This window comes from Papaver somniferum, chromosome 7, assembly GCF_003573695.1.
Source record: "Papaver somniferum cultivar HN1 chromosome 7, ASM357369v1, whole genome shotgun sequence".
NCBI lineage: Eukaryota > Viridiplantae > Streptophyta > Magnoliopsida > Ranunculales > Papaveraceae > Papaver > Papaver somniferum.
Window position 1 is genome coordinate 137,824,959 of NC_039364.1, and position 17,918 is coordinate 137,842,876.

The window sequence follows — 17,918 nt, forward strand, 5'->3', positions numbered from 1 at the left end:
TGTGCGCAATCACAGTGGCCTTGAGCTCAGACTTCGATAATGAAGGCTTCAGTTGAGATACCTCCTTAGCTGCCTCCTTTGCGTCTTCGTCCCGAGATCCAGCCATCCCTCATAATACTTAGCCTGACTCTGCTGGTGTACTAGGTTAGATTGAGATTTTTCAAGCCTTTCATTTGCAAGGCTAAGCTGTCCCTCGAGCTCTGAAAAATAAAATACAAATAAGTGAGAAGATCAGAGTAAATAAAGTGCTCACGACCATACAAATATATACCTTCGACATTAGATGAAGCTATTTCGTATTCATTTACTATGGCATCCCGGGCATCGCCGAGGAAATCATAATCATCGGAAATTTTCTTATAATCCAATTAAAGATTTGTGAAAGCAAACTAACACTCATCCAACTCTACCTGCTTCATGGAATCTAAATGTCGAAGGTGGTTGACTTCGTTATTCATCTCTTCTATCCCTTTATTAAGCCTGTGCATATTAATTTCAAGATATTTCTCGGAGTCCACTAAACGAGCAACATCGGCCCGAGAAGCAGCTAAAGCATTGCTGAGTGCATGAGCCTCAGCTCTGGCTTCGTCCCTCTCCCGAACGAACCGTTGTATATAATCCTGAACCTCAGGGTCAAGAGATGAACGAGCTTGACGCAAATCCTCTTCTAAGTTTGCTACATTAGTTTCTAGACGAGAAATACTCTCACGAGCTTCGTATAGACATTTTTGGGTCCTCTCTAGGGTCTCATTCAACTGTTTGCGATCGGCATTATAACGATTTTGCATATCAACCGCCAGCTGCCGTTGCTGTCGATAATGAGCCATAAATTTATTTTGCTCATCTGCCCGAGTGTTCTACTTGTCAACCTCTTTTTTGATTTTCTCCACTAGTTCCTTAATCTGAGAAGCTTGGCGAGTCCTCTCATTCCGAATCCATGCCAGCTCTCGGATATCAACCACTGAAGATAGGGCTAGAGACTCAGACAACACACTAAGAAGACAAAAGAGGGATGCGAAGGGAGAAAAAGAAACGAAGACAAACCTTTAGAAGACGAAGCATCTTTACGGGCTTTCTCCAACTCGCTACGAATAAGATCTAGTTCCGTACGAAGATTCTCTTCATTAGCACCAAGCTGCTCCTTCCTCTTCAAGCGATTCTTCATCTCTAAAATCTCTTGGTCCATGGAAACAATAAGTGCCTAAGCAGTGGTCAGCTCACCTTCTCTGTGACGAAGCTTTGCCTCCAACTTAAGGGCCTTCGCCTTGAAGAATTGATACAAGGTATGATTACAGTGTTCACTTCTCATCAGCTACATCAACGACAAGAAATCAATAACTGTAATAAAACGATCAGATCATTCGGTTCAGAGGGAATTTTCAATACCTTACCACAAGAACCCGCTGTCGAGGGAAACCGTAATGGTACCCATCGGCAGTTGCCATCATATCTTTCACAGAAGAGGGGGGGTCAACTAAAAGACTAGCGGAAGTAGCTCCTAAATCCCTCTCCCAGATCTCTGCAACCTCATCATGGGACGTTAGTTGCATCTTCTGACGAGTAAAAGCATCAGAACTCTTCTCAGCAGAGATCACTGGAGCAGGATTAGGCACGAACATCAAATTTTTCTTCATCATCCAGTCAAGTGTAGCATCGTCACCATCGTGCAACATGGCTCTCTCAAAACCCTCTGAAGACGCCTCAGCGGAAGCTTCATGAAAAACAACGTTCTTTCTAACATCAGAACTACTCTTCATTTGGGCCTCCTTGTTAGCAAGAGCATCGACATCTTCACCATCAGAATTCTCCTCTATCTCAATTTCTTTCTCCCCACCAGTCCCGCCAAGAACATCCCAATCATCGTTGGGCGAGAGTATGGAGAAATCTGAAGCTATTCCCATATCAGCGGCCATATCGATCGGGTTTCCAGCGGAAAGACCTTGCCGAAAGAAAACTCCTGAGTCGATCTAGCAGGAACGGTTGTTTGGAGATCATCAGCGGGAGCATCCTTTTCACCACCAGGGGCAACCTCCTCTTCAGCGGCTCCACCACCCACATTCTAATTATCCTCGTGATTTCGGAGAAGTACCTGTACGTTCCTCATCATCGGTAACTTCTTCCTCTTCCTCGGCGCCCTCGTCATTCACAGGGATGGTAACTTCATCAGAAATTTCAGTCTCCTCAACAGCAGCGGTAGAAGATTGAGCCGGATCCATCTTTTTCTTCTTTGTTATCTAAGGACATAGTACAACGTTATCAACTAAGACCAACTACGACCAACTCAAACTAAGAAAAAAAGGGGCAAGCATATACATTATAAACTCACAAAGAGTCGTACCTTGACATTAGCAACATCCTTCAGAGGAAGAGTAGTATCAGAGCTTTCCTATTCGTCTACATCAACAGCATCGAGGGCATACTCAAAGTCCATACCATCAAAATTCAACTGCCAAGGGCAGAAGTTACCATAACGAGCTGGGTCACTAGCACGAGGCTGACTACCAGTGACAGGGCGCCATCCGTGTTGACCAGGTACCCAACCATAATCCCAAGGACCGACAACCTTAATAACGGTGGCGTGCCACTCATAATCATGATCACGCTTGAGTCGCTCACGAGCAAGAAATAGTTTTCGCTGAGAAGTTCCTTTAGTACCAGGAAAGTAACGAAGCTTCGAGCCACTCACCTCACTCAGGAGATGAACCTCACCCTGGGAAGCAGGAATAGTACGAAGACCGACGCTCCATCGCTTGCGATTCCTACTATTAACGTAGTCACCAAAGGAATCATTGAATTTTTCAGGAGTATACCAGTCTCTCTCAGCCGGGTTAGGAATGTAGCATGTCATCATCGTCTCCCCTTTACTCCGAAGATAGCACTCCTTAAGCGATCGAAGGTAATTCCCAGTCAATTGTACCACCGAGCGACAATGAGTATGTGAAGTAGAGTCCTCACGATGAGCTAAGACATCGTAATAAAAAGAGTCACCCGACTTATACAGAGGCAGCATAAGGCCAGACTCAAAGGCCCCCACGGTGGTCAGCAGATGAAAGTCATCGTACTTATAATTCTTGATCAAATCATAAGTGAGATCATCACCGGGAGCGTAAAACTTAACGTTGAAAGCCTCGATCTCATGCTTTACCTTGAACGCCTCGAGGTTTATATGTTTGAAAGTAACCTTCTTCTTACCAACCGAGACGCTTCGTATAACTAGGGCAACGTCGGAATTATCAACTTTATCCGACGATGGCTTCTTCGGGGGACTCATATCTGAAGCTTTTCTCTTGGTTGGTGGATTTCTCGATGGGTCAGCCTTCAACGCAGCATCTTTGACAAATTTCCCCTTCACAGGAGCAGTAGATAGTGGGATCGAAGATTTCTGAGAAGGCTTCGTAGCCGGAGCAATTGAGCGAAGTGGCTGTATATCTAGCGGTTCGGCACGATGAGGAGTAGAAGATGGTGCACTCGTCGGCTCAGCATGCTGTGAAGCAGAAGGACGATTAACAACATACCGAGAACCCCTCGGTGGATCCCCTCTCTTAGTAGATGTAGCTCGGGGACCAGACGCAGATGAAGTTTTCTGAGCTCGAGGATCTGGCTGGGAAAACCTAGGTGGACCACCCTTCGGTGGAGATATATCAGGACTTTTGGATGGAGGAGATCTATAAGGGCTCGTTGGAGGAGTCTGGTATGGGATCAGATGACGATCACCCATGTCTGCAAGGGGCAACGGAAATAACGAAGGTCAGAAAGCAGATTCTGCAAATATCACAGCTCATCAGAAATATCATCAAACCACAGAAAAAAGATCTAGGATAAGATTCGTGAAATTTCAAAACCCAAATTTAGTCGTAACCATTAAAAAAAGATCCTAACGATCAACAGAGAAGGAATAGGTTTTGTGATCAAGAACATGGGCAAGTATATATACTGTCATTTTCTGTGTTCTTCATCACCAAACCTAGAAACAGTAGCAGAAAAAGAAGATCAAACAAAAGTGAATGAAAGATAGAAGAATACCATACCTGAATCAGAAGCGTCACGATGGAAGTAAAGACGATCCACGAACACCTGATGAACAGCAACAACTGAAGACGAAAGATGTTTATGACTCTGAACAACACCAGCAAGAGTTAATGGCTAAAGAACAAAAAATAAGAGAAGAAAGAAGAAAGAGTTCAGAGAATGAACTGACAAGAAAATGAAGAGGGAATAAAATTTATTTAAATAGCATCCTCTCCCCTATTTATAGCATACAAGAAACTGAAACCGTCCCATGATTCGAGAAGGAGTTATTGCTAATAGTGGGAAACGTGCCCTAAAATCTAGGAGAAGTTATTGAGGAGAGATGAAGAATATGAGAAGATAGTTTTCTTCTAACTTTGACCGACACCCACATTAGAAGAAAAGGGGCAAATTATATACACATAATTCATCACTCGCCACGTGTCTGAGGAATCACACGTGGAAGACCCATAGCTCGAGACATCAAGGAACGATGCCACGTATCAACACCCAAGGGGCATCTGTCATCTATATATAATCATCACCGAACTGATCTGATGGCTAAGAATCACGGAGCACCGAAAGAACGAGCCACCGCGAAGTACTGAAGAGCACCCTAAGCTCTGCTTTATCCCATCTCGAGGAAGATCCAAAATCAATGGTGAGGATTGGTCTCACTGACGAGGATGGGACAAGGGCATCTGACACCAGTCTGACGCGTGCGGACCATCCCAACCACCCGCATTAAATACCCTAAGCCTAGGGTACGTGTCAATCATCCTGTGAAAGAGAAAGAGGCAACCCTTCGTTTCCGCACATGACCGTTGAAGCCTTCGGTCAAGAACGAAGATACCAGCGGGATTAGCACAGAAATTAAGAAGATAAGGTTGCAACTATCTCTAACAGTGGACTCCATGTATCATCCCTATAAATACCCCTATCCACTAAGAGAGAAAGGGGTCGACCAGTTTTCAATAGGAATCGGAGATCTTAAAGAGAGAGAAATAGGAAGGGTAAGTATGAGTTCCATTTCCCCCCCTAGCTTCGTGATTCAGAGAATGGTTTAACCATCATTGTAATTCTTCAATACATAGTGAAACTCCAACCCCCGTGGATGTAGGCCTTAGTGTTGAATCACGTAAATCATTGTCTCATTTACATTCAGCACTTTACTTTTTGTCTTATCGTTGTGTTTTGATTGTATGCACGGTTCGATCTAATCTCCTGTGACCAGACGATGACGAGCCCGAAGGCTAAGGGTCTGATATGCATCGAACTCATAACACCTTAGGTGTATTTTATTCCTCTTAGTGATTTTATATGAAATGCGAATATTGTTTGTGAACTCTTAGATGCCATCATAATTTATGTGTTCACACAAGGATTGACCGCTCAGCTTCAGATTCATGGGTGCTGTTTGTGAGTGCAAATTGTTCAACATGTAAGACCTCTACGGTTTGAAATGACATCTTTCACAAGGTACTGAATGCAGCAAAGTAGAGAAAGTGCTTGTGATTTTCAATACTGAAAAGTATCTTCACTTTTATAGCCTGTTCTAGGGTGTTTTTTTATGGTGTACGACAGAGCACCACATTCTTGAAGAGTCAAAAATTGTTTGCAGAATAGGAAATAGATGAACAAATGATATCCAAAATGTATCATAATTTTTTGGATCATAATTGAGAATTTCTATAATAGAAGGCTTTAATTTGTACCTGGAAGTTTAATTAGCTTGCTCTCTTTGGATCATGCCTGGCAGCCTGGCACAACTTCACCGATCCATTCACGGATTTTATGTATGGTATTTCCAAAGCGTTTGGAGCACATTAGAAGTTGAAGGTTTGAGTTTGTGCTTATAAGGCTCTTGTCTAGTAAAACCCGTTGCTAGTTGAACTGACAATTAAAATTTGTTAAAAATGCCGCCTGCAAGTTAAGTTCCACCAGTTAACACGTGGGGTTGGAGAAGTAATGAATTTGAGGATTTTTATCAAATCTAGTTGCCACGATGTATATCCATCAGTCATCCTGCAGGTTATTTCAAATACTAAGTATTTGGCGATGGACACCTACTTGTAACTCATCTCCATACTGCATTGTGTTACAGTCCAAATCCTGAGAGCTGCGCTTGTCTATAAACTCTTCCATGAATATACTCTGAATCAATTTATATTCACCACCAATTTTGCACCGCGATTGAAACAGAGGTACCTTTTATCATTTGGTAGGAGGAAGTATGTTCGTTAACTTTCATTTTGTACGATTCTCATAATGTCTATCACCATTAATCACTTGGTATGAGGTTTGTTCATTTATATTTTGTTTAGTACGATCTCGTATTCTCGTACAATTACCATTTTCAGCACATTTATCTATTATCATTGTTATGGGTTCTGTTATGTTTCATTGTGGCCATGATATTTTGCAATATATATATATATATATATATCAGCTTGGAACCATATCAGATTCTCTTCCTGGGCAGGATGCCTGTATTGTTATGATACTCGGGGTGCTAATTTTCTTTCCCGAAACCTTGCAACTAAACAATTAATAAAAGATCCATATGAAAGCGCAACCAATTATTATCAATGATTCATAGGAAGGACCCTGCAATACAATCATTATCATCGGACATGCCGGAAAGTTGCTGGTTTACGCAATGCATATTGTAATCCTACTTAAGTACTTGATGGTCTCCAGTGCTGCTTGCTCTCATATCACGGGACCGGTTGATACCACCACCTTGCTCATCTCTGTCAACAAAAATCCGAGCCCAAACATGCTTTCCATTAATAATGAATCTAGCTTTTGTTTCTCCTCCAAGAATTTTCCCTACTGTAGTTGGAGAAGTGAAAACGATTCGAGCCCATAATGATTGCTCTTCAAGACGAACTCGCTGCATATGGAGTCTCTCTATGCATTTCTTGCCATAGCGTCTGTAACAATGAATTTTTATTAGATACTGTAGTTAATAGCTCAAATGGAATTAACTAGATCACTCGACACAGTACCTGAGAAGGAAATATCGAAGTTCATTTTCCTCAACACGATATCCGTGTGAGAAAGTAAAAAACATTGTACGTTTGCTCCTTGGAGTAACTGTTTTCTCTTCTTTCTTTTTTATTGCTCCTAGTTTTTTGTCGTCGGAATTAAGCATTGACAAGTCAATTCGTGGTGGACTCCATGGCTTCGCTAGCGGGTTCAGATCCGACAACTGCTTAGATGATTCATGACCAATTTCTGGTAAAACTGATGATGAAGATTCAATGTTAAATGGTACATGATGACCTGGAAGAAGCACTCCCGAATGACCTATGACCTGTGACAGAGTTGGAATTGGAGGTGCTACCCCACCGATGATCGGGGCTGCAGGTAAAAGAGGGCGTATTCCAACATCAGCACTATTGGTACCAAAAGTTGGATTTGGAAGAAAAGGACGAAATTCTGGAACCCCAACAAAACTAGATCTTGTTTCTTGCATCATTCCAAGTGCTGCCCCAACGAAGCTAGGTCGTGTAACTTGGGGCATGCCTGGTACTCCAACAGAACCAGCGCTTACTTGTTGCACCGTATTTGGTACCCCAACAAAGCCAGGTTTTGCTTCTTGCGCCAAACGTGTTGCCCCAACAAAGCCAGATCTTGCTTCTTGCTCCATTCCAGCAGGTACCCCAACAAAGCCGGATCTTGCTTGTAGCTCTGCACAACCATTGGCAGTAGTGGATTGACTTCCAGTGGGTCTAGGATTTGATTGAGAGTCGCGCTCTTTTTCAACTGCCAGGAGCAAGATATCATCAAAAATCCTGAAGAGAACATCTGTGACAGTGTTAAAGACCCTTCGAAATGCTCGCTTGTGGTCTTGGTATATTATCATTGCAGATATGTGTTTGTTATCCATGAGATAGTTAGTCACTGGCATATCAGTAACAACAGTAACCAGAGGAGGTGGTAGAGTCACCGAACGAAGAAAACCAAGACAGTATTCAGCCTCATTAGATATCCTATTAACAACTTTATCAGGCAAATTCTCCATTTTTGCAATGAGATTGGGATATCCAATCTCTTCGAAGTAAAACCATAGAGCAATAACTTGCATACATACCAGCAGATCTTTTCCCATATCGATAACTAATCGCTTATATAGTCTCCTATCCATCCCATGGAAAGCTTTGAGATTAGCAACTGATGTCGAGGAATCCATGGTAGTGGTAAGAATAAACTGATTCTTAGTTTTGTAGAAATAAATTTAATGGTATCCTATTACAGATGAATTTTGGTCATCAAATGAAATGAACTTGATAAGAGGTGTAATTAATTCAGAATTATATGGACGAAATCTGATTCAATGCTTCATTAGATTCTTTTTTTTTTTTGTAATTAAAGTTGGCGGGTATTTCCATTTACAGATTGGTAACCATTTATTAATTTTTGACCCAACATCTCCCAAGTTACCCTGAGACCATCATCCACAATGGCTCAAGATTATAGCATATACGTATATCCTATTGTTTGGCTCACAATATGGAGGTTGCCAAAGCTTAATAATCCTCGCGTTTTTAGGGGCCACTCAAAAGTATTTAGGGGCCATCAATTTATACCCATCCAAAGATTCTAGTTAAGGGGTACCCTATATGATATTGAAGTTACATAAATGCCCTTCTGGTAAAACCGTATAAAAACCAAATCAAAAAAAATTCTACTCATTTCAACTCTTCTTCTTCCAGTTTCATATCTTCCGATTGTGGAAGAAAAAAAACTTTCCTCGTTCAACTGAAACATCGCCGCGAATCGTAAAATCAAAACATCGTCGATTCGTTTATAAAACAATGGATAAGGGAAATGAAACCCACAGACCTAGAACCAAAAATGTTGCTCGGGGTATCGATCCAAAGATTGGGATTTTAGCAAGAAATAAAGAAATTCTTGCTGCAAATGAAGAAGAACGCGAAGAACAAGTACCCGGCAATGTAGTCGGTGGTGGCGATTCCGATAGTCAAACACTTCGTCAACTTCAAATGGCCCCAATTAGGTAAGAATCTATCATTTTTGGTGTTTATTTCGCTTTAATTTTTCGTATCGAGAAAAAAAAATTCTAGAGTTTTCGGTTATTTATCCAGATTCGGACGATATTCATGCTCATTTACTTCCGAATGTAGTCGTGTTCTTCATTTCTCAAGAACATCGACAGTATTCGGGAGAAATATTTGATGATTATCTGCCGAATATTGGTGGCCATATCTTCCTGGATACAAACTGCTAATAATCGGTAGTTTAATGAATTTTCTGGCTACCGAATATATTTAAGTAGACACAGAGTATTCGGAAGAACACTCACTACCGAATGTATATATTGAAAAAATCTCAAAATTTCTGATATAGGAAAAATCCCATTTTGGGGCCAGTATTTATTCGGAAGACAATATAATGTTTTATACCTCCGATTGTGTAGGATAAAATTTTAGAGTTTCTGAACTCCAGTTGATGAATATTCGGTTGTAAACATGTTTAGTTATATTCCGATTGTTTTTCATTCGGTAAAAATATGTGTCTTCTTACTTCCGAATTTGTACATTCGGGTTATAGATGTGCACTTTGTCTTCCGATTGTGTAGGATGAAAAATTTACAGCTTCTGAACTCCAATTGATGCATATTCGGTTGTAAACATGTTTAGTTATATTTCGATTGTTTTGTATTCGGGAACATTATGTGTCTTTTTACTTCCGAATGTGTTCATTCGGGTTATATTTCCATACTTTGTCTTCCGATTGTATAGTTTGTAAATATTGTTCATTTCATTGTTGTTTAGACAAAGTCGAGAAAGGAGGAAGAAAGTGACAGCTAGTGCTAGGAGGGAAAGGACCGCCAAAGATAATTCAAGTGCTCAACAAAGCTTACAAGAACAAAGCAGTCAACAAGGAGTGCAACCAAGTGCTGAACAAAGTGTAGAACAACAAGGCAGTGAACAAGGGGTGCAACCAAGTGTTGAACAAGCCGCTCAACAAAGTGCAGAACCAACTGCTCCACAAGTTACACCCCACCATGAAATTGAACCAGTTGATCCAGTGCCAAGAGTAGAAGAATAAGGACAACCAAGTGGTACCCAAAAATCCAAAAAAGGAAAAGATGGTGTAAAGAAGGATATTGCTAAGAAAGCATCACATCTTGTCCCTCAGCACTTGAAGAAGAAGGTTATTCTAGCAGGCACAATCCTTGGGCTACCGGCGGATGGAGGAAAATTGCTATTTGGATACAAAGACTCATGGGCCAGAGAAATATACGAAACCGAGGTAATAAAATTACTATTTTTTATTAATGTATTGTCTATGTGTTATATCGTAATATTTGTATTAAGTATTTTTTTATGTACTTTAATAGGATCATCAAGAGCGGAGATCCCATGCCAGCTGAGAAGATCAAAGAGGCTAGAGATCTAGTTGATAATATGGATAACGAAGATTATGCTGCCCATTTTGGGGAAAAAGTCACGAAGAGGCATCAGCCCAAGGTGGCAGTATCAAAGACGGGTAAAAGAACTCGAGCTTCATCGAGCGCTGAATCTGCTCCAACTGAAGGTGCTCAAACCCGTGGTCGTGCAAGACTGGGAGGTAGTCACGGTCGTAAAGTAAAGAAGAGAAGATAAATGACAATGATTTTTGTTGTACATTCGGAAATTTGTTTGGGTAACTAAGTTAGACAAGTTCAAATGACAATGATTTGTGTGGTATATTCGGAAGTTTTGGTAACTAATTTAACTTCCGATTATTTCAAAGACAAAATTTGAAAAGTATAAGTTTTTCCAAATTCTGATTTTTGGGCCATCGTACATTCGGAACTTTACAAAAAACCTATCCTCCGAATATTACAAGTTCAAAACAAACCACGCCATGGCTCCAGGTGGTTCCAAGGGCCAATATTGAAGGTTAGACAGCCCATATTCGGAAGTTTTGGTGACTAATTTAACTTTCGATTATTTCAAAGACAAAATTTGAAAAGTATAAGTTTTTCCAAATTCTGATTTTTGGGCCATCGTACAGTCGGAACTTTACAAAAAAAATATCCTCCGAATATTACAAGTTCAAAACAAACCACGCCATGGCTCCAGGTGGTTCCAAGGGACAATATTGAAGGTTAGACAGCCCATATTCGGAAGTTTTGGTAACTAATTTAACTTCCGATTATTTCAAAGACAAAATTTGAAAAGTATAAGTTTTTCCAAATTCTGATTTTTGGGCCATCGTACATTCAGAACTTTACAAAAAAATTATCCTCCGAATATTACAAGTTCAAAACAAACCACGCCATGGCTCCAAGTGGTTCCAAGGGCCAATATTGAAGGTTAGACAGCCCATATTCGGAAGTTTTGGTAACTAATTTAACTTCCGATTATTTCAAAGACAAAATTTGAAAAGTATAAGTTTTTCCAAATTCTGATTTTTGGGCCATCGTACATTCGGAACTTTACAAAAAAATTATCCTCCGAATATTACAAGTACAAAAAAAACCACGTCATGGCTCCAGGTGGTTCCAAGGGCCAATATTGAAGGTTAGACAGCCCATATTCGGAAGTTTTGGTAACTAATTTAACTTCCGATTATTTCAAAGACAAAATTTGAAAAGTATAAGTTTTTCCAAATTCTGATTTTTGGGCCATCGTACATTCGGAACTTTACAAAAAAATTATCCTCCGAATATTACAAGTACAAAAAAAATTGTTTCCTGGAACCAAACAACACCATAATCGGAAAGAAAGTTGACTCATAACATAACCGAATATTACAATCGGTAGGTTGTTTAACAAAATAATCTACCGATTTCGTATAATCGGCTAGTTTTTATATTAATAATACTCCGATTACATCCATTACATAAAGTTCAAACGGCCTTAACCTTACAATTTCGTCAAAAGCACCTAAATCCATACTCCTAATTGACCATAAAAGTATTAAAACAGATCATAACTTCCAGTGACCATAGAAATTTTCCCTCTTGATTTTGTAGCATCCTTCATGTTCAAATCGTTTCCCGTAGAGGTCCACATACCGGCGATCCGCAAGATTTCTCTGAAATTACGAATGAGTAACAAGTTAGTACTAACTTTTGTTAATGTGAGTTGGAGTTACAGAGATACTTACTCGTTTTTCATACGTCCACCAAGGAAAAGCGTTCCTAACAAACCGTTCCTCATCTTCAAGTTTGTCAATCTCCTTATCGAGCGCATTCTTTCTCATCTTAATGTCATTGGATGATCTTCGAATTCGATTACCATCTAAGGCCTCAAATACCATTAAGATACGGTTCCATATCTGCTCTTCGGATTCCGATTTGTGGAGCTTGTGAACACGATCATGAGCAGTTACCACAACCCACGCTCTATAAATAACACAATCTTCTTCTTCGACAAAAGCAATATCCATGTTTTTTGTTATGAAAATTAAAACTGAAGAGAGGAAAGAGTTTGGTGCAATTGGGGTGATAGATATGAGTTTCTCATATAGGTTTAGGGTCCAACGGCTCTTTTGTTTTTCCCAAAAACTCCAACGGCTAATTTGACGAAAGTTGAATGTGGAGAAACCAATAATCGATAGGTATTGTATTTAGCATATCTACCGATTATGGTAGCTTTCAAAATTTGAATTTGGGGCAACTTATAATCGGTAGGTTTTGTAATATATTTAACTCCCGATTAACGCTGCATCCAAAACACGAACCAAGTGGTTATGGCTGATTGTGTACACTCCCGATTAATGAACACAAATCATTCTAATACTGCACCGACTACAATCGGAAGTCTGGGAAATATTTTGGCTTCCGATTGCAATCGGAAGATAACAATGTTATCATATCCTCCGAATATATAAGGGTAATTTCGCCATTACGAATTACGCGAGATAAGGGCTGGCTACATTTTCCCTTTGGGTGACCTTTTTTGTTTTATTGTTGGCCCCTAAATCCTTTCGAGTGACCCCTAAAAACGCGAGGTTAATAATACTGTCTCACAAAAAAAAAAAAAAAAAAAGACTCTTCTAGTATTTGCATAATTTTTAAGAAAAAGATGAGAAATAATTATTTTTTAGTATTTTTTTTCTTCTTATCTACTCTTTTGTGTTGAAACTTCAAGTTTTTTTTTTTGTGAACTAGTAAACCATTTTATTTGTGAAGTAATTGTTACAATTCCTGGATAGGATATCCCATTCGTGATGTTTGTAAATATTAATACCGTTAAAAATCTTTTTAAGAGAGCCAAATAACGATTATAAACATGCCTAACAAATTCATTACATTTCTTAGAAATTGTTTTAACTAACACTAGTTATTAATAAAGATTTATCTGAAAAAATAACATATGGAAATGAAAAGATCACTTAATTTGGGAAAAAATAAATAAATTAAAAGCTCATGTTTTGTGCTTGGATAATTTGAGGCTTACCCAAACTAGGATTACTTTTAAGTAATTTTGAAAACCTTTTATCCACCAATTTTTTTTGTTAATGGCTAAGTTGCACTGATTAATTAGTATCGAATTTGAAATTAATTAGCGTTGATTAATCATCAAAAACATGAAAAAAATGGCACTTTTACAAGAACATCAAGCTGGAATCAGCAGATAAGATGGTTAATGTATGTCGGTTCCAGTGTGATGTTTTTAATTCACGAAGAACACAAGGAATCGACGGATAAGTTGTCCCACATATGCCGATATCAAAGTGATGTTCTTCGTTCACGAAAAACACAAAAAATTGGCGGATAAATGTCCCACATATGCTGATTTTAGTTTGATGTTCTTCATTCATGAAGAACATATGAATCACTGGGCATGCATGGGTTCCCATATATGGAAATTGTACCTCTTTTTGTGCACAAGTCTTACATATATATTAGTTGACATAATTGGTGGATGTTAGTTCTCATATATAAGCCGACTGAGCTATAATTTCATATAAAAAAGAATTCATTCATAAATTTAGGAAGTTAGCGCATCACATAGTTTAGAAAATTAGTTTTTTTTTCTTTTTTTTGATAAGTCAAAAAATTGTATTAATGAGAAAAATTTTACAAGCAGTTTACAAGAAAAAGAAGTCAGAGAAACCCCAAAAAACTTATAAACTATTTAAATCTAAAATACTCAACATTAGGATATTCAATTGAACTTAAGAAAATTGGACGACTAACATAATGCGTTCCAACTTCATTAGCCAAAGAGCAACCATGTTTAGCCATTATATCCGCTGCGAAATTTGCCTCACGAAAAGTTTGAACAAAACGAACTGAATCATACAATCTTCGCACATCCAACCACCTTTGCTGAGCAAACCAAGGAATAAAATTCTCCTCAAAAGCTCTAATCAGACTTGTAGAATCTGAACGAATAAGAACTCATTGAAAACCCCACTGTCGCGTCCATTCCAGGCCCACAATTATGCCATACATCTCTGCCAAATAATTTGTTGTAACTCCTGGGCCAAGGATCATCGCTCCCACCACATTGCAGTCGACATCTCTAGCTACTGAAAAAGCAGGGGTCTAACAACCACACCCAATATTTCGTTTAGGCAATCTGTATGGACTAACTCCAATATAATTCCAAGAGAATCTACTAGACAGTCAAACTCAATCAAGGAAAATATATCCAAGAGTTATACCTTAATTTCTTAAATAAATCTGCAATCGAACATAAAGAAATTTGTGAGCCGGATCAATATGAGAAATAACTTGAACGGTACCAAAGACCAATGTTCAAGTGTCAATCAATTTCAATCAACAACCAAATGTTGGATTTACCAATTGATTGAACTACGCACAACCTGTGATATTTCAATTATATAGAAAATGTAATGCGGAAAAGAAATAACACAGACACCAGAAGTTTTGTTAACGAGGAAACCGCAAATGCGGAAAAACTCCGGGACCTAGTCCAGATTTGAACACCACATTGTATTAAGCCGCTACAGACTCTAGCCTATTACAAGTTAACTTCGGACTGGAATGTATTTGATCCCTAACCAATCTCACACTAATTAAGGTACAATCGTGTTCCTTACGCCTATGAATTCCAGCAGGACTCTACGCTCTTGATTCCCTTAGCTGATCTCACCCACAACTAAGAGTTGTTATGACCCAAAGTCGAAGACTTGATAAACAAATTTGTCTCACGCAGAAAATTCTACTGGAATAGATAAATCTGTCTTCCACAGAAATACCTATGAAGTTTTGTTCCGTCTTTTGATAAATCAAGGTGAACAGGAACCAATTGATAATCCGGTCTTATATTCCCGAAGAACAGCCTAGAAATATCAATCACCTCACAATAACTTAACTATATGGTAGTAGAACAAGTTATTGTGGAATCACAAAGAATGAGACAAAGATCTTTGTGATTACTTTTTATATCTTACCTATCGGAGATAAATCTCGAGCAAATATTAGAGAAGATAGTACTCAATATGATAGAACAAAGTAAGATCAGAACACGCAACTACAGAAAAAATAGTTGGGTCTGGATTCAGAATCCCAATGAAGTCTTTAAATCGTTAATCTATAATGGTTTTAGGAAAAACCTAGGTTAAAGGAGAATCGAATCTAGTCGCAACTAGTATCACACAGGATGTGTAGGGATTAGGTTTCCCAGTTGCTAGAGTTCTCCCTTATATAGTCTTCAAATCAGGGTTTGATAACTTTGGAACAAAGCAATCAATATTCACTGTTAGGTGAAATATGATTCAAGATTCAAGCTAATATCTTTCCAACGTTAGATGGTCTTTAGCTTGTTACACACAAATGAAATATACCTTCATTTAGATATGGTTAACCGTACCTAAACGTGTATATTGAGTTTGCTCAATGACAGTTAACCGAAGTTAGCCATATGAACACTTTTCTCTTTGAAAAAGCGGGGGTCTAACAACCACACCCAATATTTCGCTTAGAAATCTGTATGGACTAACTCCAACATACTTTCAAGAGAATCAACTAGACAGTCATACTCAATCTTAAGAAAAGTATATCAAAGAGTTATATGTCAATATCTTAATTCAATCCGCAATCAAACAACCAATAATTTGCGAGCCCGATTAAATCTAAGAGAGATAACTTGAACGGTACCAAAGACCAATTTTCAAGGATCAATAAATTTCAATCAACAACCAAAGGTTGGATTTACCAATTGATCAATTCAACGCACAACCTGTGATATTTAAATTATATAATAAAATAATATGGAAAAGAAACAACACAGACACCAGATATTTTGTTAACGAGGAAACCGCAAATGCAGAAAACCCCCGGGACCTAGTCCAGATTGAACACACACTATATTCAGCCGCTACAGACACTAGCTTACTACAAAATACCTTCGGTCTGGACTGTAGTTGAACCCCAATCAATCTCACACTGATCCAAGGTACAGTTGCGCTCCTTACGTCTCTGATCCCAGCAGGATACTACGCACTTGATTCCCTTAGTTGACCTCACCCACAACTAAGAGTTGATACGACCCAAAGTCGAAGACTTTAATAAATAAATTTGTCTCACACAGAAAAGTCTACAATAATAGATAAATCTGTCTCCCACAGAAATACCTAAGAGTTTTGTTTCGTCTTTTAATAAATCAAAGGTGAACATGAACTAATTGATATACCAGACTTATATTCTCGAAGAACATCCTAGAAATATCAATCACCTCACAATAATCTTAATAGACTAGCGAAACAAGATTCTGTGGAATGACAAACGATGAGACGAAGGTGTTTGTGACTATTTCTCTATCTTGCCTATCAGAGATATAAATCACAAGCCAATATTACAATTGTACTCAATGACGATATAAACAGCAAGATCGGATCACGCGACTACAGAGAAAATAGTTGGGTCTGGCTTCACAATCCCAATGAAGTCTTTAAGTCGTTAACCTACAGGGTCTCGAGAGAAACCTAAGGTTAAAGGAGAATCGACTTTAGCTTACACAAATAGTATCACACATGAGGTGTGGGGATTAGGTTTCCCAGTTGCTATAGTCCTCCTTTATATAATCTCCAAATCAGGGTTTGGAATCTAAGTTACGTTGGCAGACCGAGCATCAGAGTGCATGCGTACTAAACTTTTCACTGATGAGCATAAGGCTGCTAAAGATATGCAATCAGATGTTGTTATGGATGAGGCCGTGGAAGCTGGTATTGGAAATATGAATGATGATGTTGGAATTGCAAACCCAGATGTTGCTCTGGATGATTGAATGCAAGCAGTACCAGATGATGTAAATGAAACTGCTGGAGGTTCTGATCATCTCTTTCCCGCCTTATTTGTTGGAGATCCTTCTATAGAAGTTGATGCAAGTGATATTCAGCAAAAGCTCCTTGATGAGATGACTGAAGTAGAGCTTCCTTCAATTCCAAACAACACCGCATATCCTTTGAGTATTGATCAATGTGTGAACCTGGGTAAGAATTCTAAATTTTTTTCTTCCTTCTGCAAATATTTTAGTTTTACTTTTCAAGCAGAGGGGAAACCAAACACTTTCCATCTCTGTCAAGTGAACGTCATATGCATCATATCAACATCATGAGAGCTAAGAGAGTGAACCTCATATATACCATTACCTGACTCCGTAACACTCCATGGACGCCCTATATCGACATGTGACTTGAGTAGAGATTTATAGATGGGAGTCAAACCATCACTATAATTTCTACCGAGCTCACGCCTTTCTGCACTCATCCTCATAATCTTTATCCTAATCTCATCAACAAGAGCAGCTGGAGGCAGATCCCTTTCAGGAAGAATTCAGTTATTGAAAGACTCTGCAATAGTTGACGAGTGTGTCCCATACCTACATCCTACGAAGAAAGCATTTGCCCAATGCTTGGGATCGATATTTCTGATGTACTTGGCAACCCAACCACATCCTATGATACACATC

The 17,918-nt window shown here is 39.0% G+C and overlaps 1 protein-coding gene across 1 annotated transcript; it reads right to left on the reverse strand.

Annotated features, from left to right (window-relative positions):
* Nucleotides 1–6,616: 6,616 nt before the first annotated feature.
* LOC113296207 lies at nt 6,617–7,116 on the reverse strand. Its single transcript, XM_026544532.1, has 2 exons — nt 7,020–7,116; nt 6,617–6,944 (listed from the first exon to the last, which is right to left on the reverse strand). The coding sequence occupies exons 1-2, from the start codon at nt 7,082–7,084 to the stop codon at nt 6,683–6,685; spliced, it is 327 nt and encodes a 108-aa protein (XP_026400317.1). The 5' UTR covers nt 7,085–7,116; the 3' UTR covers nt 6,617–6,682.
* Nucleotides 7,117–17,918: the final 10,802 nt, after the last annotated feature.

Excerpts from the sequence above, each read along its gene's own strand:
- LOC113296207 (XM_026544532.1), bottom strand. The coding sequence starts at position 7,084 with ATGTTTTTTACTTTCTCACACGGATATCGTGTTGAGGAAAATGAACTT. Across the intron at positions 6,945-7,019 it reads CTTCGATATTTCCTTCTCAG|ACGCTATGGCAAGAAATGCA; the intron begins GTACTGTGTCGA and ends TCATTGTTACAG.